Genomic DNA, 23,889 nt, shown 5'->3' on the forward strand with positions numbered 1-23,889 from the left:
TGTAGCTCATAGAGAGCGCCACCTGCGCTAGGTCGAATGCGTTGAAAACGACAGAACTTTTTTATCTTTCAAAAATCTAATTCTCAGGTAGCAAATTCTGATTTTACAACTTCTTTTACACAAAAAAGCTATACTTTTTGATAGTCGCTATCTTGCACCGTTCTCGTAAAATTTGCCATTGAAAATTCCAATGTATTTGCATTCAATTACAAATCGGCAAAAATTTTCAAGTAGGCTTATGTTAAAATCCAATTTTGACATTTTCCACTTATCTTAGTGCTGTCAGTAATATTACAGTATTATTCGTGCCTTATTAAAAGTATTCTTTACTTTATGATCTAAATCGTAGTGCGAGATAACATGCCACGCCATAATTTATTTTCAAATGGAGAAATGCGCGATATGGTTTGCGTTTATGCGCAATCAGATTATGTTGGACGTCGAGCGCTTCGTCGGTATTCAGAGTTGTATCCGAATAGAAGGCAACCAAATCGGAAACTATTTCAAGAACTTTTTAATAGACTTGGAGAAACTGGTAGTTTTCGTCCTAAAAGAGACAACGCAGGGCGTATGTTACAGTTCACCAAGAAATTTTAGTAAGAGTGGCAGGAAATCCAGAAGTTAGCAGCAGGCAGGTAGCTAGAGAAACCGGTGTTAGTAAAACAACAGTTCTCAAAATCTTTCACAAGGAAAATTTATATCCCTACCATTTTACACCCGTGCAAAATCTTTTAGCAGCAGACTTACCAGCTAGATTACAATTTGCTCATTTTATGCGCAATCAGCAAAACCTTGACCAGGAATTTTTGGATAATGTACTATTCACTGATGAAGCGACCTTTACTCGTCGAGGAATTTTCAATTTTAGAAACAAGCACATATGGGATAATGAAAATCCTCACGTAGTCAGTGAGCGTCACTTCCAACATGAATTTAAGATAAATGTTTGGTGCGGAATCATAGGAAATCACCTTTTGGGTCCACATGAGGTTCCTCCAAATCTAAATGGTGATTTGTATTTAGATTTCCTGCAGCACCATTTAGTTGACTACCTCGACGATTTACCACTGAATACACGGCAAAATCTATTTTTCATGCAAAATGGAGCTCCCCCTCATTATTCTGTTAGAGTACGGAACTATCTTGACCACATTTTTCCGGATCGTTGGATCGGTCGTGGGAGTCCAATATTATGGCCTCCTCGTAGTCCTGACTTTAATCCTATGGATTATGGATCAGTTGTCTATAGAGAAACTATAAACACCCACGAAGAACTATGGCAGAAAATTGCAAATGCCACTGAATCATTTCGTAACAAGAATCTCTATTTTAAAATACAGCAGTCTTTGAACAAACGCGTTAATAAATGTATTGAAGTTGAAGGCGGACATGTTGAACATTTATTGTAATATTCGATATTCAATTGTTCATCACAATTTAATAATTTGAAATAAATTCTTGTTCTTTTTGACATTCGTACCTTATTTTGATTACTCGAATTACCAAAGCTAAATATCTTGAGAACGGTGCAAGATAGCGACTGTCAAAAAGTATAGCTTTTTTGTGTAAAAGAAGTTGTAAAATCAGAATTTGCTACCTGAGAATTAGATTTTTGAAAGATAAAAAAGTTCTGTCGTTTTCAACGCATTCGACCTAGCGCAGGTGGCGCTCTCTATGAGCTACAAGCAAACCATGGATATATTTCAATCTCTCGCCCCAGAAAACCCCTAACACCAAAATTTCATCTCGATATGAGCATTTATTATGAAATAAATAAGAAAAAACTAAAATAATATTTTGCATTAAACACCCTGTATCTCTGTAAGTATCAACTTTTGGACTAAGGTGAGTTTGTCTAAATCGCAATATTATCACGTCAGGAATCTAGTCATGAATTTTGGCCCATTACATCGCGACCACCCTGTATATATATTTATAATAATCGGCATGCCTCAACATGTACACTTTTGAATAAAAAACCTGGATAAAATCAAACAGATAGTGTTTGAAACAATGATTCCTAAAATTTGCCTATTTTTTCCACTATCTACTCGGATGTTCTCCCTTAAGGTACAGTATTAACTGAAAACGTACATAGTGCAATTTATATCCCTGTGATTGTACTCATATATGAGAATCAATAATTGAAGTCAACAGCTTAATTTATTCCTTGTAAAATCTCTATTGTATACAATTAATATATGTATTTGATAAAAACAAAACACACTGATACATATTAAAAACATATTTTATTTGCCATGATCAGCTTTTATCCATAAATTTGCTCTGATGGAAAATGTAATAATTTAAAAATTTTATATATCTTAAAAGAACTATATACAACAACCAAAAGCATTTTTTGCAAGGACAGTTAACCATTAACGAATCCATATTGCAGTATTTTCTCAACAACTTTATTCACTGTTGTGAATTAAAAAAAAAAACAAATGGAACACTGAAAATAACATTGTTTAATATGCTGAGTTTATCAAATTCCAACCTGTGTCATTAGTAGATGATGATTTAGATCATAATATATTGATTATATCTTTTAGATTTATATCATTTTGTGTTAAAATGACAATTACAAAATTTAAATTTAATCCACAGTCTGTGTATAAAAATTCAAAGGAAGACAGGACATCAGCCATATTGCAAGTTTGTCTTATAAATTCCTATTCAACAGTTTAGTTACAGTGTTGAAGATAAATTATTTTTAGTGATAGCTCGGAAAATTATTTATTGTCTTAATATTTTGATCATAAATAAAACCACTAAACTACATTTTTTCAAAAAAATTCACTATTAAAAATAATTCAGTGACGTAATTATAGATTTCTAATCTGTTACACCCTGCAATTTTTGTATCGGTGAAAATACAAAAGATGATCTCAGTTTATTATGCCATTTTTGAGTTATTGGGGTCCAAAAGTAATGACATGCACTCAATACAATAAGCTGTTCAATTATAGGAACATTTATATGATTTATGAAAAATGGTAGTCAGAATATAAAATAATTAAAATAAATCATTACATCAAGAACTAAAAAGTATCTACAAAATTATGTTTTTTAAAATTATATTAATTTTTAGTCTTTCAATGTCAGACAAAGATGATGCTCAATTTGAGTGGCTAAGTGAACAATGGTGGATAGGTTGTAAATATCCTATCACATAGCCTGTTCTCCAGAATTGAACCTGCCGGACTTTTTATATATTTTTGTTCTGAAATACTAACAGAAAAACAAAAAAGTAATTTCAGAAATTATAATTTTGTTAATATTCTTGTTACTTTCTGATGTAAAAATTTGTTTTACTTTATACTCTTAATATTACTTTTAATAAATTGCATAAAGAATATCCCTGAACTGAATTGCTGGTGTCGAAATGCACATAATTATTATCTCTGGAACCTTAAAATAGATTATATTTTGCTTAAAAATGTCTAATAATCCAGAATATAGCATACAATTCAAATTATTTTCACTGCCATAAAAATTACATGGTGAAACAGGTTAGATATTTATGCTACTGAATTATTTTTTAATCACAAACTATTATCAAAAAATGTAGTTGAATGGCCTTCCTACAAAAAAAATATTAGCTATCACTAAAAATAATGCATACCTTCAATATCCGGTGATTTCTATACAGTTAATAACATAAATTTATAGGGCATACTTGCAACATTTTTGATGCTCTGCCTTCCTCTCAATTTTTTTATACATGCTATATATCACCTTATACAACATAGATTCCATTCAACTCATACATTATAAACCTCTTCTTCAAAATATGTAGCTAATTTTGTCTAAGTAAAAGAGATGTGGTCTAAAGGATTAATATTCCAATACAGACAGAGGTCAGTTTTTGTACCCCAGTATATATAACAACTTAAAAAATAAAAAAGTCATTTGGAATAATTTAATTATTATGTTATATGAATATTAATTAGCTATATGGGTTCAGTGGATCACGATCCAAAGTCTTAAGATAACCCACACTTCACTCAAAAAGAAAAAAGTTCAAGCAACATAAGTGTAAACTTTTCTGTCCTCAGGTGTACGAGCTAAGTACTCCCTCTCAATCAGACCTTCTATTCTCTTTTTAATAATGACTGGCGAAGGAAGGAATCTGCTCTTTAGCTGCTCTGTTACTTCTGTTACCAGGATGTTGTGAGCCATGCGCTTTCGAGATTTCATAATTCTTACAATTGCTGCTTCTATCTCATGCTTTCTGTCCTCGTCAACCTTGTTTCTGGTCTCTCTTCTTTCTGGCTCACTTTCCCCTTTGGCGGCTACCGTTTGTATTTTGACTCTGTGCAATTTTGATGTAAAAGAATCATTCACGTAAAATTCGTGAGATGCTTCAATGTCCTTAGTTTTTGGATTTTTTATGAGGATCCTTTGTGTAGCTTTACCCATAGCCAGAGATTGTAATGCCCTAATAAGATCTCTTTCCGGTATGTCAGATTCGTTCAATATTTCTTCATAAGTTAATTTATCGTGATTGTTGAATAACATGAGTACTACCATTTGATAAGTGGAAACTTGAATAATGTGCTTCCGGGGTCCTGTTCTGGAAGACACTAGGCTTGTAGATGAAGAACAGGCACCATCCTTATCGCTGTCATCTTTTTTTGGGCCATAAAACACTGCGTTGAGATCAGCATTGCCAAGCTGTGGTTGTAACGTTAGCTGTCGACCACTATGTTTGGCCAAATAAAACCTGCAAATATTCGACATTAAATGTGAATATCAGTAAAAATTATATAAGGTGGATCGATTTGAACACTTTTGGTAAATTTCTCGTAATTTACAAAGATAACAAATAGTGTTTCCATGTTGTTTTTTCAAGAAAAACTGAACCGTGAAAACTGCTTCTAGAAATTTTGATTTGATTTTAAAAATCCAGGGCATTTTGTGTGACATCAAACTATTTTTATTTGAGTCTAATTCTTGTATAATCCAACAATATTTACCTGTAAACAATTTCCAGTTTTTGAGTTGTAATCAAAACATATTTTTTTAATAACACAATATACAGAGTATAACTTTAAGTGGGGGGAATAAAGTTCTTTAGGGGTTCTATAATACTAATCTTAAATCATTTTTTAATTAATTATAATCAATTTAAACTCCTCAGTTTTAACAACAGAATTTGAGAAAACAAACTTATAAGTGTCCTTAAGGTCAAAACTAGCGTCCACGTAAATATGACCTCTATTCAAAGTTACACCCTGTATTTTAGTTTGTACGCTTTCACAGCAGTTGTCAGTGACTGAACAATTTCCGGGCTGAACGTCGTGTCAGCGGCTTCGGTTTTCTGACATTTCAAGAACCATAATCGCTCCCTTCTTCCGAAGAAATTAAGTAAAAGAAAAAATAGTTTCTTCTGACACATCAAGAAATCTAAGCCAAAGATGCGGCAACCAACTTGGGAATTATTCAGCCATTACACACAGTTTTGTATGATGGCTCAACTCAATTGGTTTATGAAAAACCGAGTGTGTTATGGATGTAATAAATATAAACTTTTAACTATTGTTTTCATGCAAATATTATATATAACCCATCATTTGAAAGGAAATTTTAGATACTTAAAGATCAAATAATTTAGAGAATAAAAAATATTTTGGATTATAACTTAAAAAATGGAAGTTGTCGAAATGTACCATAAAAAATAATGAATACCTTCTACACAAAAACCAAAAAATTTCACAGGTAAAAAAATATTCATCATTAAAAATAATGAAAACTTTCTATATCCCTTAAATGAATCAAATATTTTAACTTCTTTTTATCCATATCCATGAAAAACGCTGTCGTGTTGAAATTGTCTCACCTCGATAGTTGACATTTTCAGAAAAATATAAATACTAATGTGCAAGTTCCTCATGATTTTGCTTAATTCTATTTCCATTGTGGAAAATTTTTATTTGGAATTTATTGTGTATGACTGCATGACGACGATACTTTATAGTGGGCAAAAATTGTGAAAAACATTTAAATTTTAATTTAGGCCTATAGAAATATTCCGTATGGTTTAGCAAATTATTGAAAATGTTAAATAATCAAATCAGAGAGTATACCGACTACTTATTTGCTGTACATTACCTATTATATCCCATTGTCCTAATTACATAGCTATCATATGTTGATTAGATACAGAGGATGAATGAGTTTAACTGTTTTTACGTTACGGTGATCTAAAATAAGTAGATACTAAATTATCAGGAAAATTATTCTAAAAATGTTTATGGTGTAACCTAATGAATGCATTATACTATAAAAATGCACACAAAACTGAACACACATGGGATTCCACCATCAGTCTTCTGTCTACCTATGCGTAAAAAATAAATACAATGACAAAGGGCAGATTTACTGCGATACGTCTAAAATCACAATGAAACAGAAACATTTTTTTCACTCCCACCATGTAAGTTGCCTAAGACTTTGACCATGTCTGTCATTTCTTCATTAGAAAATGCCATTCGAAACGAATGCGTCGGATTGTCCGACAAATGTCAAAAGTTTGACAATTCATTTATTATAAAATGACATCATCGCTTACTATGATAATGATTGTCTAAAACTGAAAATATTTTTTTGCATAAAAACTGAATGCTACAAGATTTTACCAAGAGCATGAAAATTTCGAAAAAAGACTGATGCATCAATAAAAGAAAATGAAATGATTCCAGAGACCAAATAAAAAGTTCTAGTAATTCTTGTACTAAGACACTCAAGAATTTACCATTTGCCCAAGGCGGATGGACGGGGTTGCTCAAAACATGAGTCTTATTTAGGAACAAGTCCTCAGCAAGTTTCATTAAAATCCATCGTAACATTCTCCAGATATTAGAAAAAACATAATTTGTTTCAAGAACTTTGACAATCAACAACAGAGGAGCTAAAAATTTTTTCTTAATGAAGTTAAGTCAGATGAAGAATGTCACAGTACCTTTTTGATCATGTGCTTATGGGACACTCTATATATTGTAATTCATATTCTAAGTGTTTAATTCAAAATGAGCTCGGAAAGTGAAGACGAGCACTTGCCAGTACAAGTATTGGAAGCGGCACAAAGTGGTCTTTCATTAATCCACAAAAAATCATCAAGACAGTACGAGATTGCCTACAACGAATTCTAAGGGTGGTGTCGTTCGAAGGAAACTCAAAAAGTGTCTGAAGGGGAATTACTGGCATATTTTGAAAATAAAATTAATAAAATTAAACTTTTGACTTGACATTATGGTCAGTATATTCCATGTTAAAAAGTACACTGAATGCCAAAAAAAATATAAATATCAGAAAATTTCCAAAACTAATATTAATACCATATTTGAAAAGCAAATTAGTTGGATACCATCCGGAAAAGTCCAGAATTCTAACAAAAGAGGAAATTGAGATTTTTTACAAGAAGCACCTGAAAATAGATTTCTGATAGAAAAGGTAATTCAAATGAATATAAATCGAACAATTTAACTAATTTTGGACAACTTTTCAGGTCATTTTAATAATTGGTGTTTGTGAAGCTTTGAGAAGAGATGAACTACTAAAGATAACGATTGATGATATAGAAGACAAAGATTCAATTATTATTATAAGAATTCCGGATTCCAAAATTCATACTCCAAGATGTTTTGTGATTTCAAGTCCAGATCAAATGAAGATATACCACAAATACGTCCGGCACTTACTACAAGTCGAACATTTTTTGTGAAGTATAACAGGGAAAAATGTATTAACCAAGTGGTTGGCGTCAACAAAATAACAAATATGGCAAAAGAAATAGCAGTTTATCTCATTTTGCCTCATCTGGAAACTTATACAGGGCACTGCTTTAGACATTCTTCCACCGCTCTGTTAGTCAGGGGCCGATATTACCACCATTAAATGACATGGAGGGGTGGCATTTTATAATAGTGCAGTAGCGGAGACATAAATAGAAGCTTCTACAGGGTGATTCATTAACAATGGGAAAGTCGAAAGCTGAAGATACTACACGTGAAACATGCCTTATCCGAAAGTTGATAGTTTCAGAAATACAGGGTGTTGAAAGTTAAAATTTTAAATCGTTTTTTTGCGATTATTCTGAAAATATGTAGGTTAGGAACTTGAAAATTTGTGAAACTATATTATTTTAGGCGACGATTAAGATGCGTGTTGTAATTTCAGCATTGCTCATAGAGGGTACCACTTATGACCAATTTTACCGAAAATTTAGTTAATAACTTTTTACCCTATATGTCTAACATGAAATTTAATTCAAAACCTGAAAGAGCTATCATTTTTCCATTTATTATGTACTCTTGTTTCATTTCGGTATCTCGATCCGTTTTTGAGAAAAATCTATTTAACGAACACTATGTTTTGATAATATGAGAAATTAAAAGCGAAACAAACCAAGTGTTTCTTCGTGTTATTACAACAATTAACAATAAAACAAATAAAATACGTAATTATGATTTAATGTAATTGTTCGAAGAATCTACCGTTGATACTGATACACTTTACACGTTTTCTGAGAGATCTTCGAGTTTGAAACAACATATTGGGATTGCATCTGACTTTGTTGGTAACAATTTGTATTCTTTGCCACAACTCTTCACACGAGCCAGTAGATTCTTTGTAAACTATATCTTTCATTCGAGACCAAATAGAAAAATCAAGAGGATTGAAGTCCGGACTTCTGGATCGACAAGCAAAAATGCTTACATGGCCAATCCAGCGATTTGGAAAAACTGCATCTAAATATGCACGCACTGGCCAAGAAAAATGCGGTGGAGCTCCGTCATGCATGAACCACATCTCTTCTTAAATAAAGTGGAACTTCTTCAAGCCGTGGAAGCATTTTTACTTGGCCACCCAGAAGTCCGGACTTCAATCCACTTCATTTTTCTATTTAGAAGAATCTATTGGTTCGTGTGAACAGTTGTGGCAAATAATACAAATCACTGCCAACGAAGTCAAACGCAATCCCAATATGTTGTTTCAAACTCGAAGATCTCTCAGAAAACGTTGTGTAAAGTGTGTAAATGTCAATGGTGGATTCTTCGAACAATTACTTTAAATCATTATTACGTTTTGCATTTGTTTTGTTGTTAATTGTTGTAATAACATGAACAAACACGTGATTTCTTTCGCTTTTAATTTCTTGTATTATCAAAACATAGTGTTCGTTAAATCGATTTTTCTCAAAAACGTATCGAGATACCGAAATGAAACAAGAGTACATAATTAATGGAAAATGATTGCTCTTTCAGCTTTTGAATCAAGTTTCATGTTAGATATACAGGGTAAAAAGTTATTAACTAACGTTTCGGTAAAATTGGTCGTAAGTGGCGCCCTCTATGAGCACCGCTGAAATTGCAACAAGCATCTTATTCCTCCATTAAAAAAATATACTTCCACAAATTTTCAAGTTCCTAACCTACACATTTTCAGAATAATCGCAAAAAACGATTTAAAATTTTAACTTTCAACATCCTGTATTTCCGAAACTATCAACTTTCGGATAAGGCATGTTTGCGCCAATGGTCACCATTTCACGTGTAGTATCTTCCCATTGTTAATGAATCACCCTGTATATAAAATAAAATTTCAATCGCAAACAATTTGTTACCATCTTCAGCAGAGCCTACGATTCTTGCGAATAATACAATGTGCACAGTAAACTTTATAGCAGCAGCCCCATTGAACACCCAGAATAAAAGCTATGATAACTGACAGCACTGGATCTGGCATAAATTTAATTCACTGTAATATTGGCAGATTCAATTTATGTACATGTAGTGCAATATAAATTGTAATCGTCCTGTTTATACTGTTACTGTTTTATATTGAAATGTTATATTACCTAAAATGTATATTGTTTAATATTCTAAGTATAGCCTTATTCTTGGTTTATACTTGCATTGTAGAACCAGCCCTAAGAAGTTGTATTAGCATTAAAGTTTGGTTTATGATATGTAAATAGATATGTAAATACAATAATAATTTAGTAACATCCAATGGCGGCACCTAGTAAATAAGGACCGATTAGTTGTGGAATTTTAAGAAATTTCAGGGAGGTTTGGGAAATTTCGAATCCCCCTGACATTTCCAGATATATAAAATTCCCTGATAATTCCAGGTTTTTCCCATTTTCCAGATTAGCATACACACTGTTGAACAATCAGTAAATTGCAGCAGATATTCAGAATCACCAAATATTTTGACAACAGGGCAGCACCATTCACACCTGCTCACAATCCTACGTAATGAAATTAAATGTCAACTCAAATTACCTTCTGAAACATTCAAAGGCAGCAAGTGGTACTGGTGGTATATGGCATTTAGGTGTGGCGCTCTGTGTAGGCCAAAACCCTGTTGTTAATACACGCATAAACAAATCAACACCACCTAAATTAGTCTGGAAAAAATGTTATTAATAAAATTTCCAAATTTATTTAATAAAAGTTACCTCTGACTTTGTAATGTGTTCTTTAAATTCATCCATAATTGTATTAGAAACCGTCATGTCCTTGAACATTCCCTCTAATTTTGAAGTAAATTGACAGCCACATTCGGTCTAAAAAGTCGTTTGTTAAATTGTATATAATTATTACAGCAATTGGACATACAGTGCTCCCTTTAATGATATGCAAAATTCTCCTTACCAATTTAACTTTTTTACTTAAAAAAATTATCTTCCATCTATAAATGGAGCATGTATGTCACAACAAATGATAAAAGAATAAACCTTACTAATTTTAAAACTGAATGAGAATTTTGCAGATATTAAGCACGGGACAAAGAACAACATCTAATTCAGATCTTCTCCATTCTCTAAAGTAAGTACTTTATTTTCTAGCATTGCTTCAAATGCATTACATTTCGCACCATGCTCCTATATAATTTTTAGTTTTGAACTAAAAGGGGAAAGAGTATTACACATTTGCTTACCTTCAGTTTTGAGATCATATTTTTTTCCCAATCGTCACTAACAGATTTATTGAGTAGCAGTCGTTTAGCTAAGTGTTGCTTGTAATACCTTTCAAAAACATCTTTTTCTTGCAGAAATCTGAATAGCACCATCGACTTATCAAGGACCAACTCTATATCTTGTTCAGACATCTAAAATAACACAAACATATAAAAGTATGATAATAAATAAATTAGAACAATATAATCTGTAAAATAGACAAATGTTCGCTTTCACAAGAACAATGAAAAAATTTCACTCACCCCCTTTACTCCTTTTTTCAATTTATCATCAATAAATAGAGACAGGTACTCAGGAGATTTGGGATTGAGGTTGAGGAAGTGCTCAAAGTCTGATGCAATCATTTGCTTAAATATTTTATCATTGTTGAAAGAATTCTTTAAGAAGTGATCGAAACCATCTTTAAGGTCTAGTAGAGACTGCACAAAAGTAATTGCGTTTGTAGCTGGCTGATGTTCCTCTTCTTGCACGAGGGCTTTCCCCTGTTCTCTTAAATATTGACTAACACAGTCGGCCATTGTTTTTAACCCATCCGTCACACGCCCGAAAAGTTTATACATGCAGGCTAAGTCTTCGGTTTTCTGATGTTTCAACATATGTACAACCCCGGAATTTTCCATCTAAAAATAATTGTTTCATTGAACTCAAAAAATAAAACATTTACAGTTGCATATTATCTCTGTAAATTTACAGAAAATATGGACAACTCTAAAAAAATAGAGTACAGTTTCCATTCTTTGACATCTATTTATTCGATATTCTAAATAACAAGGACACTGCTGTCAGACTTTTTGGAAAATTATCCAGTCTGGCATTAATATGTTGTATTAGATTTGTTTTTGTAGTAAGTTTTAGATAGTTTGCAAACTGTTATTAAGCATACTTGGTTGTGGACTATTTGCTAGGAGTTGTGAATATTACGCAGCAAAAACGTTTGTTTAGTTTTACGTTTTACACTTAAATTTGAAATAAGGATAACAAACTGACAACAGAGAAGAAACAAAGATCATTAACATCATCATCAAATCCCTCCCTGAATAGTTCGAGTACGAGTTTTTGCTTTATTGTAATTACAGATTATGACAGTTCTTGGATGTTAAAGAGATTGGATTGAAAAACAGAATTATTTTAACATATATTAGCACTTAAATTTTGCAGATATAATTACCTCAAATAAGTGTCCTACTATATTTAATTAGTGATAATAAAAAAAAAATATGAATAATGTAACTGATGGTTTGTAAAGCACTCCAAAAGAATATTTCCTAAAACTTCTGGCAAGGAAAATTATTCAAAATTAACTTAAAAGTTATGAAAAATAAGCTGTCAATATCAGGCATATTCGATTACCAATAGTAATGTGCACATTTCGGATTGACAGTCCACAGATAAATTTCCAACCAGTATGACTGTCGGCAAACGGTTTGACAACAGTTGGAAAATATTGCACTAAGAGAGTGAGAGAACATTCCCAGTGAGAGTTTGAGATTTGTTGTGCAGAACCAGTAATTAATGTAATGCTACCGAAATAAACCTGTATGTATGTATAACTCCTACATAAAATTATTTTAGTAATGTTTTAGTTAATTTAAAAGGTAAATATAAATATGCATTCAAATATTTAATGACAATTTTAGTTTAATAACAATACAGTATTACAAATCTACTGTTGCATATGCTTTTCTATTATTCAACATTTTCAATTTATAATATTTCTATGGTCCTGTATGTTCGATAATTAGGACCATACCGTGATAATATATGTTAAATGAAACAAAATACAAATTAAACTTATTTAAACAATTTACATACAAATAGAAAAAATTGTTTTGAAACTTTAACTACTAAATTTTCAATAATTTTTTAGTATTTACCTCGACAATAGTTTTCATATGTTTTTTAATCAATTCTTCCTCAACAACTTCAACAATCCGAGGCTCTGTAGATTCATCTAAATAATGCTTGGCACGGTCAGATTCTTCATTGATACGTGCTTCTACCTTTTTAATATATACAGATGCACTGTTTTCAGCCAAAAATCTCTGACTCTCAACCTAAATAAAAAAGAATTTATTGTATAAAGGGACATAGAAATCTTATTAATATAAAATACAATATGTAGAACATAATGCATAATTCTGTTAAATTTTCTCTATGCAAAATTTACAGTCACCTTATAAAATTCAGCAGATTGTTGTAAAAATGGCCTTTCAAAATCTTCTTCATAAACTGAACGGGAGTTAATTCCAAGTACCATTAGCATTTGGCAAGCGTTCTTTATAGATATTCGATCTACCTTCTCACCCCTTCGTTCTCTTACAACCATGTCTAATAAAGTTTCGCGCAGATGATCCCTTATACAGCCGTATCTCACAACCTAAAAAATTATGTATAGATTCATATAGTGTTTCAGATTAAGTCGACAAAGATACAAAATAAGTAGTGAAAAATAGTCTATTAAATAAGAGCACCCATGCAATTTCTAGTTTGTTCCATTGCTCTTGAGGGTTGCTTTCGCTGTACAGGGTCACTTGCGAACATGTGTACCCACACACCCCCCTGCCAGTATGGATGCCATCACGGAACTTGCAGCCGGTCAGGGAAACGGACTCTTCTACCGGACCTAATGGTAATTGCCTTGGGTGTGGATGGCACGGATAATGGGGCAGAAGTTGATGGAAGGCTATTGTTCTCATTCCTGGTATCTGTCGCATCATTCAAACAATACGGACTCTGTCTATGGACACTTTAACTTCGCGACCACGCACTAGCACCGTGAATGTTTTGTTGTCGCATTTAATCACTGTAAACGGACCATCATTTGGGTTCTGTAGTTGAGTTTTACCGCCGTCCGCACGTACAAAAACATGTGTCGCTGTTGCCAAGTCTTTAAAAACGAATGGCGTCTTCTCGCCATGGCGTTTAACTGCGGCTGGACTTTAAGCTTTCCATACGATGTCTGAGGTCCTTAACAAAATTCGCTTCGGTGCTGAGCTCTTCGTCCGTCCTGCGGAAATGACGAAATTCTCCGGGTAGGCGTAGATGTTGTCCGTACACCATCTCGGCCACGGTAGCTTGAATGTCTTCTTTCCATGCTGCACGTATTCCCAGTAGCACAGTGGGAAGAATGCTAGTCCATCGATCGTTTTGGTGGCATTTTATCGCTGCTTTTAATTGGCGGTGAAAACGCTCTACCATGCCAGTTGCTGGGTGATATGCGGTGGTTCGGAGATGAGTCATACCTAGTAAACTATTCAGGCGTCTGAATAGGTGCGATTCGAACTGTCGACCCTGATCCGTCGTTATTCGCAAGGGTGATCCAAATCTGCATATCCAATTACCATATAAAGCGCGAGCTACAGTTTCTGCCTCCTGGTTCTCTAACAGGATTGCTTCTGGCCACCTGGTGAAACGGTCTATGCAGGTTAAGCAGTAGCGGTAGCCCTCGGATGGCGGCATCACGACGATATCCATGTGGATATGTTCAAATCTCGTTGACGAAGGTTGGAATGAACCTATCGAAGAAGTTACGTGTCGTGTCACTTTTGCACGTTGACATTCAACGCAGTAACGTGCCCATTGTCTGCTATCACGCTTTATTGACGGCCAGACGAAACATTGCGTAAGGAGCTTGACTGTGGAGTTAATACCGGGATGCGAAAGACGATGCATCGAGTCAAACACTACTTTACGAAATGGCTTGGTGATAAAGGGCCGGGCCACGTCCGTAGATACGTCATAAAATACAGTCGCGTTCGTGTCGGGTATTTTGATAGAACTACTCAAATTCTTTGGACATAACCACTATATGTGGATTAGGAAAGGCGTTACCTACCATTGTGTATTCTAAACTTTTAAAATAGCATATAAAAAATATATCTTTTTCTTATAAATTAGTTAAATACTATTGAAAAGTGAATATTTTCTCAAATTATTGAAGTGCAAAAATCAAAATGTCAAATATTAACATTTACAACATAACGTTTGTTTACAGATAATAACCATGGAGTCATCACATTATCAGTACCTATCAGTAAAGTCTCTAAAATTGAGAAATACATTAAAAAATGTAATTAATTAACACATAAATATATGGTTAAAACAAAAACACTTTTAATATTATTCAAATTTATTATTTTATCCAACACTTGTATATAATGATACTATAATTTCTTTGGTTTTAAAGGAATAACATGGCCTATAACTCACTAGTGACTTATAAGTCATAAGTCACTAGTGAGTTATGAAACCCTTGGTCATAGACACAATTTAGGTTGACACTCGCATCCTTTGTAATATTTAAAAATACATTCACTTTGTTAAATTACTTTTTCAGACATTGACAACTTGAAACTTTAAGTTACCTACTTTATTTATTATTAAAACGAAATTCTATGAAAGTGTTGGATAAAATTTTGTATGGCACTCATGTGTTACGTCATATGTCACTTGGGAAAATTTGTCAGCATGACATATATACCTATACCGTAACACACCAGTACCATAAATAAGTATTATTGAAGCATGCATTATATTAAATTTTTGAGTTTTTTTGATATAAATTGCAGCTAAACTTAAAAAATGAAAAAATAGTTAATATGTGGAATATTTAAACAAAAACCGCTACAAAACCACCCTTTGGTACAAAATGAGAACAATTGGTTGCAGTACTTAATCAATTTACATAAGTACCATGCAATGTTTGATTGAATTTTTAATGAATTTTTGTAGATTGTAAAAATTATAATTTTCATTAATATTATATAAAATGGGAACCGTTAGTTCGTACTTGATAATTTATCAATTTTTTCTTTTCTTTATTGGGTATTTTCCCACCCGTGAAAAGAAAACTGAAATAAACCCGTAAACCAAAAGGGTCAGTCAAGGGTTATTTTTTATGAGTATTGCCTATTAGGTATTTTTTATTTATTTGCTTTTTTCATTGTGAGATTTTAAGCAAATTTCATTAAAAATAACCTTTGACATCTTTTTCACAAAGGTTTATTTCATTAATGTTATGGCAAAATAGGTATCCAATAAATAACAAAAAAAACTATTCCATAAATAAATAACTTCAGACAATATTTAAATTTAGCTAGTTTAATTATAATCATTTGAACATGTCCCACGATTTTAATAATCGTGGAAAAATTCTCTGTCTAAATATGACATAATATACTGGGTGTACCATTTGAAAAAAATATAATTTTGACAAATATCTACTAATACGATCAACTGCTTTTTATTCAATGAACAGAGAAATTGCTACAAATAAATATACCTTAATCTCGAACAATTACAAAGTTAGTGATGATTTTAATCTGTAAAACACTTTTCAGATTATTCTCGATTAATTCGAATACAGAATAAGATTTTCAGTGTGACATTTTGTCTTTTAGCAACATCGTATCGTTAATGATACTTTTTGTTAAAAAAAACATGTACCTATGAGTTTCTATAGGATATTGATATAAATTGTAAAAAATATATATATTTGAACAAAAATGTTACCATTAGATCGAAAATGAAAATCTAATTCATTATGCTCTATAATTTTGGTATAATTCTTTTCAGATAGTAATATATATTCAATTAGTATTTTGTTATTGTCAATTCAAAAAAAATTGCAAATCACCAATCTTATAACAAAGACAAAGTAACATTAGTAAACAATAATATCATCATTTAAAGTAGTGGTAAAAAAACTGTTACTTTTACAATAATGGTTAGAATTGGCAATGAATGAATGGCTACATTCAGCCGATAGAATCGATGAGTGGAACCACGTTCTTTTATTCATCATAAGTACACAATGGATTATGTACAGCCAATCAGAACCTAGGATTGTTTAAATAGACCAATAATATTACATGGATGGAATTCATCGCATCAAAACGATGAATATAAGAACATGACCTAACTCATCGATTCTGTCGGCTGAATGTAGCCAATGACTACCATAATGATTGATATGAAAATGTAAGAAATTTCTTATATTTTATTTTATTTGTACAGGAATATTAACAAATTAAAATTAACAAACATAAGCCTCATAGTTATAATATATAACATAAAATAATTATTCATTCTAACACATCACCAGTTAATTCCACTTAAAAGTTTCTATATGATTTAGAAGATAAATAAATTCCAATATATATATATATATTTTTTTAAATATGAAGAATAATAATAGAATCGTAAAAGTTGCACTAATAGAATTAGGACAAAAAAATTAAAATTTTTGTGTAACTGTCAGTTTTATATAATTTATATAAATATTAACATTAAAAGATACAGAAATCTGTGCAATACTCGATACTGGAAGTAAAATATATAATGCATAAATAGATATTCACAAGGAATTAATTTTATTTTAACTCCTGTTGAAGAAAGCACTGAACATTTATAATAATTATCACAATCATCTTGATATCAGGATTAATAAATTATATTTGCACATATTAGACAACTCACCTACTGTGAGAATAAATAAAATATCTCAAATGTACAATATTGATTATTTATTCTATCTGCAAAACTCAACTCTGGGTGCAAAATAGCCTTAACTTTTTATCTTACTGTCAATTTAATAAAAACATAAATAATACAAATAAAATGTCCCGCTTTCCAAAAACACCGACTTTTTTATTTGAAAGAAATTAAGAAGTTATAGTACAGAGCAGAAGCATACAAAATGTTTATATTTTTGCAACAAATTTGCAGCAAATATGTCTTATTTTTTCTTATACTTATGTAAGATTTAATTTACTTCCTTTAACATTATTAATAAGAACTGATAAAATTGACTATAGGCTGATTAAAAGTTGGAGCATTGGATTCAAAAATTATATCCCTTATAGAACGATTATTACCTATCTACTCTGTAAAAAATATTTATACATATATTAAAGATGAAAATACCAATTTTATACATACATAATTTTCAAAACTTATTTGGTTTTCCAATATTGTTTTTTTTTTAATAATGAAAATATTTAATCAAGACAAAAATTAAACTGTATAATATAGAATTTAGTGATAAAATAATAATTAAAAAAAAAAAACTATTTTTTTCAATATATACAAATGCTACCTACTAACCTGATCTCTAAAAATAATTAGTCCAAGATTATACACATTGTCGACTTCATTTTGTTGAACATAAACTCTGTCCATATACATAAGTATATCCCGAATCATCACCATTGATGTCTGATGATCATTCCATGCTTGATTTAGTGTCATTAAAAAATTATTATGTAATGACTTTAAAACATCCTCTCTAACCTAAAACTTCTTATTTTAATAACAAGTAAAGTTTATTATGAAAATTTATAACCTTTAATTCTAAATGGTGAGTAACAACTTCTTTTAATCCGGTGTATAGCCGTTCACCATGTTTATGTAAAACCATAGTATATGCGTTTCGGTATAACTCTTCAAAACTCAATCCAGAGTTATTTTTCTTTTGAATCTCTTGAATCGCATTTTTTAAAAGAGCCCATATACTTTCCACATATTTCTCATCCATAGTCATCTAAATAATAACAATAATTTAGTAATGTTTAAGTGCACAACATATATATATGTATAAATATACTGTATCTCCAGGTGTCTCCCAATGTTCCCAATATTTAGACAAATTAGGGTTACCATTCATTTTATATTCTTAGTGATACACTGAATCATTTATAAATATATGAAAGATTTCTTTTTGTTTAACTGATTTCCTGGTTGATATACTATTGAACGTTTTAGCTAAGGTACTTTGTATAAAAGTTGTAAAATGACAATGAATTTTTATTTTTATGCCTGAAATGACAGATTTTTGTTTTTGTTTGACATTTTTAATTGTTTAAGTATTAATAAATAACTTCACAATATTTTTTAACATTTTTAAGTGATATAGTAAATGTTTAATTTAAATAAAATAATAAATATTAATGAATCTTCATTAGCATTATCATTTTTAAAAACAACTTACAGGGAAGGCTCGGATCCTCATCTTGCCTTCCTTTTTGGTTAAACCTCCACTTTTCATAGTTGACATTGCACCTATTTTCTTTCTTTTCTCAGGCCTAATTCGGTAATTATTCAGAAAATCATTGTATAAAGCCAGTTAGACCAAATAACTTGTAGCTAAACACATTATTATGTCCTTCATACTTGTTTAATTAAAAATTCGATATACACTACTCAGTGACCGATTAATAAATGACTTTCTTGTTTTTTATGTTTGCACCAGTTCAGACATTTTCACAAATGCAAGTACGTTCTATGATTTCCACAAAAATCACCACACACTTTCACTAACTCAAATGATGTATTGTAGAAAAAAATTTTGATGGAAACAATTTTTTTTGGGAAGTTTCCGATTTATCCATCCAATACAAGATTTCGACAACTCATTTATTCACAGACAACTCTTTCATTCAGCTGTTTACTACTCTGTCATAACAGTGATACCACGACACCACATATAAAACCAATATAACTACATTAGCTGAGTGCCACTAGAATATTTTTGAAATATGCCGCGTTTTCCAAAACAATTTTAATAGCTGTACACTCTCATTTCAATTAGATAATAATTATATAAATAAGTGCATTTTCATCCGTTACATGTGGTAAAGAACAATACTGATTTTCTCTTGTTGAAAAGCTATATTCTCACCAATATTTTTAAATTACTATTTTTTAAGTTACACAATTCAATGTAAGTTTAATTAGTAAAAATACTATCCTTGATTATACTATTTATTTCAATAACACATTAAAAATATTAAAGCATCAACCAAAAGACAATAGTTGAATGTTATCAATACATCGATAAATCAATTTATACAAATTATCACCGGTATATTTTTAAAAATAACAAAATACAAACAATATTGTGGATGGTAAAACAACCATAACGTAATGGATTACAATAAACAAAAAATGAAATTTTACTTAGTCAAAACCTGCTACCTTTTACGTTCGCCTTTTACAGTTTTACGTTTTTCTTTCTTCTCTTCCTTTAATTGCTTTTGCTTTTCCCTAAAAAGAAAATATTTATAAATGGTGATACCGCTATATCACACTAACTCACCTGTCTTCTTTATCTTTTTCTTTCTTTTTTTGGCTTTCAATTCGTGCTTGCTCCCGTTTGCTTTTCTCTGCCTGAAGTACAGTCTGAGCATTTAGATTTTTTTCTATACGATTCTCGTCAACAGTTCCATTTTTTTCTTCATTTTCATCTTCATCATCAGTCATTTGACTATACTGTGAAAGAATTGCCTCTCTGATTTTTCTCTCTTCTTCTGTGTACTGCCTTTGTTTTGTAATGGCTAATGACTGAGATTCCAATAATTTTGCTAATTTGTTGTTAACATCTTCGCTTGACATTTGAGACGGAGGTGGCTCCTTTGGTTTAAAAATATGCCACTTTTCTAAAATTTCATTGCAAATTTTGTTTATTTCACCTTCCTAAAATTGATTTAGGTATTACTTCCCTGTAATTATTAAAATAAATAATGGTAAGTAGAGACACACATTTTCAACTATTTCCGCAAGTATTCCTTGAAGTGCTTCACTTTTTTCCTCAAAAGACTCATCGCTATCTAAAATTCCTTGTATATATGACCCAAAAACAGTTTCATCTGTATTTAATTCTTGTAGTTTTTCATTTAACCAATTTGGAAAATCCTGAATTGCCGTAGCCATTCTCAGTAGGAATTCGAGTTGTTAGTTATTTTCTTTTTATTCTTCTAATGTTCGAAAATTTTATGTTGGCAATAATAAACTAGTTTCATCAATTTATGTAAAGGGGATTTTCCACAAGCTATGGCTGTTTCACACGGATAATAAAAAAAAATGTAGTAAAGTACAAAAAATAAATAAATATAATTAATTATATTGGTGGCAATCTTTCGTCAGGATCTACTCGGAGAATTTTATCAGCTAACACCAATTTATTTATTATCTCGTGTTGGTTAACTCCACCTCCAACTTTTGCCATTTGAAAACCTTTTTTTAATAATTCTTTACTATTTTTTGGCAAATAATTCGGAAAATCAATATTAAATCTAATTATTAAATTCCCCTTCTCAGGGTATTTCTCTAAAATAGGCATTCCTTCATTTTCAACTATTTTTTCGAAGCCAGGGCTAAAAATGAAAATAAAATTTAAATTTAAATTTACAGAAGGATATTGGTCATCAAATATAGCAAAAGCCTATAGTACACAGCAGTGCCTCCTCTAAATTAAAAAGAGGACACATTTGAAGGTAACATGATACATGACACGATATCTTATTCTAATTCTAATTGAGGATCTATCGTCCGAGCGTGCAGATTTAATAAAACTATGCACCATTCGACACTATAATTTCTATAAAATAACCGAATCCATACCGTGGGAACAGACAGTTACGCTTAGATTTTGACAGAATAAATTTATTTTACCTATACTACCTATTATTTGGAAGCACTTCGGGAGCACTTCAGATATTAACTTTTTACTTTCCAATATTTTACACCTGTTCTTATTTGTTTTCCCCTGCCCCCTCACGCACACTTTTTGTAAAAGAATTTCATGCTAGGTGTGTGAAGTTAAGATTTTTAAATAATTTTCATAATGAATAAGATTATTTACTTCCATGGATTATTTCATCATGGTTATTATTAGTACCTCTATGCTTTAATAAGGGAAATTTATATTTGGCTCTGGTAATATTTTTCAAGTAGATATTTAAATACTTATGTGTTCCTATCGGAGATGTTCCAGTTGTTTAAGTTTGGAGTACAAGAAACAAACAGTAGCAGAACACTTCAGGAGCAGATTCCACACAATTGGAAAGCAACTGATTTTCGGCAGGGACGAAATATCTATTGACACTACATATACGAGTAGACGTGCTAAAATGAGAGCTTCTGCTATATATTTGATGACTTATACCGTTGAGTGGGAATTTCTCACTCAACGCTTATACTGTATGCCGACGCGAGTAAAATTTAAATCCACTAATAAAACAAATACTATAATATAAACTGCGGCATTAAATTAAAGGAAGGCTAAGGAAAATAGTTATAATTTTTTTAATAAGTTAAAATGTTCAAATTTACATTAATCTTTAGATGTATAAACAGATGTGAAAATAAGTAGAGTATAGGAACTACATTTAAAATGATTTTACAAAACAACAAAGATAATTGTATCTATTTTCTCTAGCGTTCCTCTAGATTATTAGCGCAATGTATTGCTGTCGAAAAAGTTGAAATTAAATATAGGAACGGAACCGATCGAGAAGCTCCTTAGAGACTTATGATCTTACAACACTACATCTGTAATCGGTACTCTAACTGTTCTATGATCGATAGTGACAACTGTAACCATGGTTCCTAGCAAAGCCTCTTCTAAAGAAATATTTGCAACCATTATTAAATCATCACCTTCTCTAGTAAATATTTCGTGAGGTCTGTCCTCGGTAATGAAAATAATATCCGCTATAAAAAAAGTAATATATCAGATATACTATAAGTATTCTAGAAGACAGAATAGACAGATAATAGTTATATTAATTTACCAGGAATTTGAGTGGGGTTTTGATCGCCTTCTTCGGGTAAAATTATTTCTGTATTTGATCTAATGCCGGGTTTAATAGGAATACTTAAAATCTTTTCTTTTACTTCAGTACGTATATGTTCATTATCTATAAAAACCAGTCTGTGGATTTTCATTTTCTTTACGCCACCGAAAAAAATTTCATGAAGGGTTAAAGCTAACGGGTGTTTTATAGGCGGTTGCTTTTTGCGAATACAAATGTTACCATCAGACATTTTATATAACAAGGGAGGATTGTTTAATACATTTAATAAATCAGCGTATGGAGATACGGTTCCAAAAAAATCCCTTTAGAAATAAAAATGGTATAGGTGCCTATAAAGAAATATTATCATATAAATTACTTATAAGTTTGCATAGGATCCCCATGATAATGATAAGCTGGAATGTAATCATCAGCAGTCGGGATTCCTCGTTTCAGTCCTTCTTCGCCATATTGATCAAAGACTGCCCTACGTAAAGGGTCGCTTAATACATCATAAGCTTCTCCTATAAGCCGAAATACTTGTTTGGCATTATCATTTTTAAGAATTTCGGGATTGAATTCTAAAGCTAAATTTCTATACCTACAAATATGTTTTGTTATCAAAATTTCCTAGAAAATACTAATACTAATATAATAAATATTACGCTTTTTTTATCTGCAAATCCGTACTATTTTTTGGAATTTGTAATATTCCGTAATAATCTACACCCATTTCTTTGAAGTTGATGTTGATAGAATTTATAATTCAAAAAATATTAATTTGACGTTGGCAAGATGATTGGTATTACAAAAATCCCTAAAGGGATTTATGGCTAGTTGTACAATATGCCGATATACTACCCGATACAGTTATCTTGCCGACAAGTTGGACAAGTCCACTTTTGGCGTATTACAATATACGGATATTTTTGTTGGGCACATTATCGGCAGGATAATCTGTCGGGTACTCCAGACAAAGGCGAGGAGTACCACACCTTCACCCTCAGCGAAGAAAAAACGCTGAGGGTGGTGATACGCGGAATACCTGCGGGTGTTTCGCCAAGTGAGGTCCAACTCGACCTAGCAAGACAAGGGTTCCCCGGCGCAATATTGCACCGCATGGCGAGCCGTCAAAATAAACAGGAAATGCCCCTGGTCCTAGTTCAGGCCCCACAGGACCAGGAGGACATCCTGAAGGTAACCCGCTGCTGCTCGCTCGTGGTTCGAGTAGAGCTGCAGCTAAAGCAGCGGGTTGCCACACAGTGCCACCGGTGCCAGCGGTTCGGCCACGGCCAGACCCGGTGCACAGCTGAGCCAAAGTGC

The 23,889-nt window shown here is 31.7% G+C and overlaps 3 protein-coding genes across 4 annotated transcripts; all 3 read right to left on the minus strand.

Moving 5' to 3' along the window:
- Positions 1 to 2,230: 2,230 nt before the first annotated feature.
- Positions 2,231 to 19,046, minus strand: LOC108916126 (cullin-3). Its single transcript, XM_018722327.1, has 10 exons — positions 18,981 to 19,046; positions 18,336 to 18,533; positions 18,098 to 18,283; positions 13,167 to 13,370; positions 12,868 to 13,047; positions 11,236 to 11,613; positions 10,954 to 11,124; positions 10,472 to 10,579; positions 10,296 to 10,420; positions 2,231 to 4,729 (listed from the first exon to the last, which is right to left on the minus strand). Exons 1-10 carry the CDS (start codon positions 19,044 to 19,046, stop codon positions 4,027 to 4,029), a joined length of 2,319 nt encoding a protein of 772 aa, XP_018577843.1. The 3' UTR covers positions 2,231 to 4,026.
- A 693-nt stretch (positions 19,047 to 19,739) lies between these two features.
- Positions 19,740 to 20,726, minus strand: LOC108916122 (coiled-coil domain-containing protein 43). Of its 2 annotated transcripts, none has more exons than XM_018722323.1 (3): positions 20,531 to 20,726; positions 20,088 to 20,464; positions 19,740 to 20,035 (listed from the first exon to the last, which is right to left on the minus strand). In XM_018722323.1, the coding sequence occupies exons 1-3, from the start codon at positions 20,699 to 20,701 to the stop codon at positions 19,963 to 19,965; spliced, it is 621 nt and encodes a 206-aa protein (XP_018577839.1). In that variant the 5' UTR covers positions 20,702 to 20,726; the 3' UTR covers positions 19,740 to 19,962. The 2 variants fall into 2 exon arrangements, with proteins under 2 accessions (XP_018577839.1, XP_018577838.1); XM_018722322.1 differs by having other exon boundaries at positions 20,088 to 20,427; positions 20,491 to 20,726.
- Positions 20,727 to 20,888: 162 nt separating this feature from the next.
- On the minus strand, positions 20,889 to 23,299 carry LOC108916121 (dnaJ homolog subfamily B member 13-like). Its single transcript, XM_018722321.1, has 5 exons — positions 23,232 to 23,299; positions 22,946 to 23,167; positions 22,564 to 22,889; positions 22,312 to 22,483; positions 20,889 to 21,144 (listed from the first exon to the last, which is right to left on the minus strand). The coding sequence occupies exons 1-5, from the start codon at positions 23,297 to 23,299 to the stop codon at positions 20,889 to 20,891; spliced, it is 1,044 nt and encodes a 347-aa protein (XP_018577837.1).
- Between the last annotated feature and the right edge of the window lie 590 nt (positions 23,300 to 23,889).

Source organism: Anoplophora glabripennis, unplaced genomic scaffold, assembly GCF_000390285.2.
Source record: "Anoplophora glabripennis isolate ALB-LARVAE unplaced genomic scaffold, Agla_2.0 scaffold1418, whole genome shotgun sequence".
Taxonomy (NCBI): Eukaryota; Metazoa; Arthropoda; class Insecta; order Coleoptera; family Cerambycidae; genus Anoplophora; species Anoplophora glabripennis.

Coding starts and splice junctions, on each gene's coding strand:
- LOC108916126 (XM_018722327.1), bottom strand. CDS start 19,046: ATGTCAACTATGAAAAGTGGAGGTTTAACCAAAAAGGAAGGCAAGATG. Junction 11,614..12,867: donor ATATGAAAACTATTGTCGAG/GTAAATACTAAA, acceptor AATTATTTTTAG/ATGGAAAATTCCGGGGTTGT. Junction 11,125..11,235: donor TGAAAAAAGGAGTAAAGGGG/GTGAGTGAAATT, acceptor GTGTTATTTTAG/ATGTCTGAACAAGATATAGA.
- LOC108916122 (XM_018722322.1), bottom strand. CDS start 20,701: ATGGCTACGGCAATTCAGGATTTTCCAAATTGGTTAAATGAAAAACTA. Junction 20,428..20,490: donor ATTTATTTTAATAATTACAG/GGAAGTAATACC, acceptor ATGAAATTTTAG/AAAAGTGGCATATTTTTAAA. Junction 20,036..20,087: donor GAAAAAGATAAAGAAGACAG/GTGAGTTAGTGT, acceptor TTTTCTTTTTAG/GGAAAAGCAAAAGCAATTAA.
- LOC108916121 (XM_018722321.1), bottom strand. CDS start 23,299: ATGGGTGTAGATTATTACGGAATATTACAAATTCCAAAAAATAGTACG. Junction 22,484..22,563: donor AAACCCCACTCAAATTCCTG/GTAAATTAATAT, acceptor CTTTTTTTATAG/CGGATATTATTTTCATTACC. Junction 21,145..22,311: donor CCGATTACAGATGTAGTGTT/GTAAGATCATAA, acceptor TTTCATTTTTAG/CCCTGGCTTCGAAAAAATAG.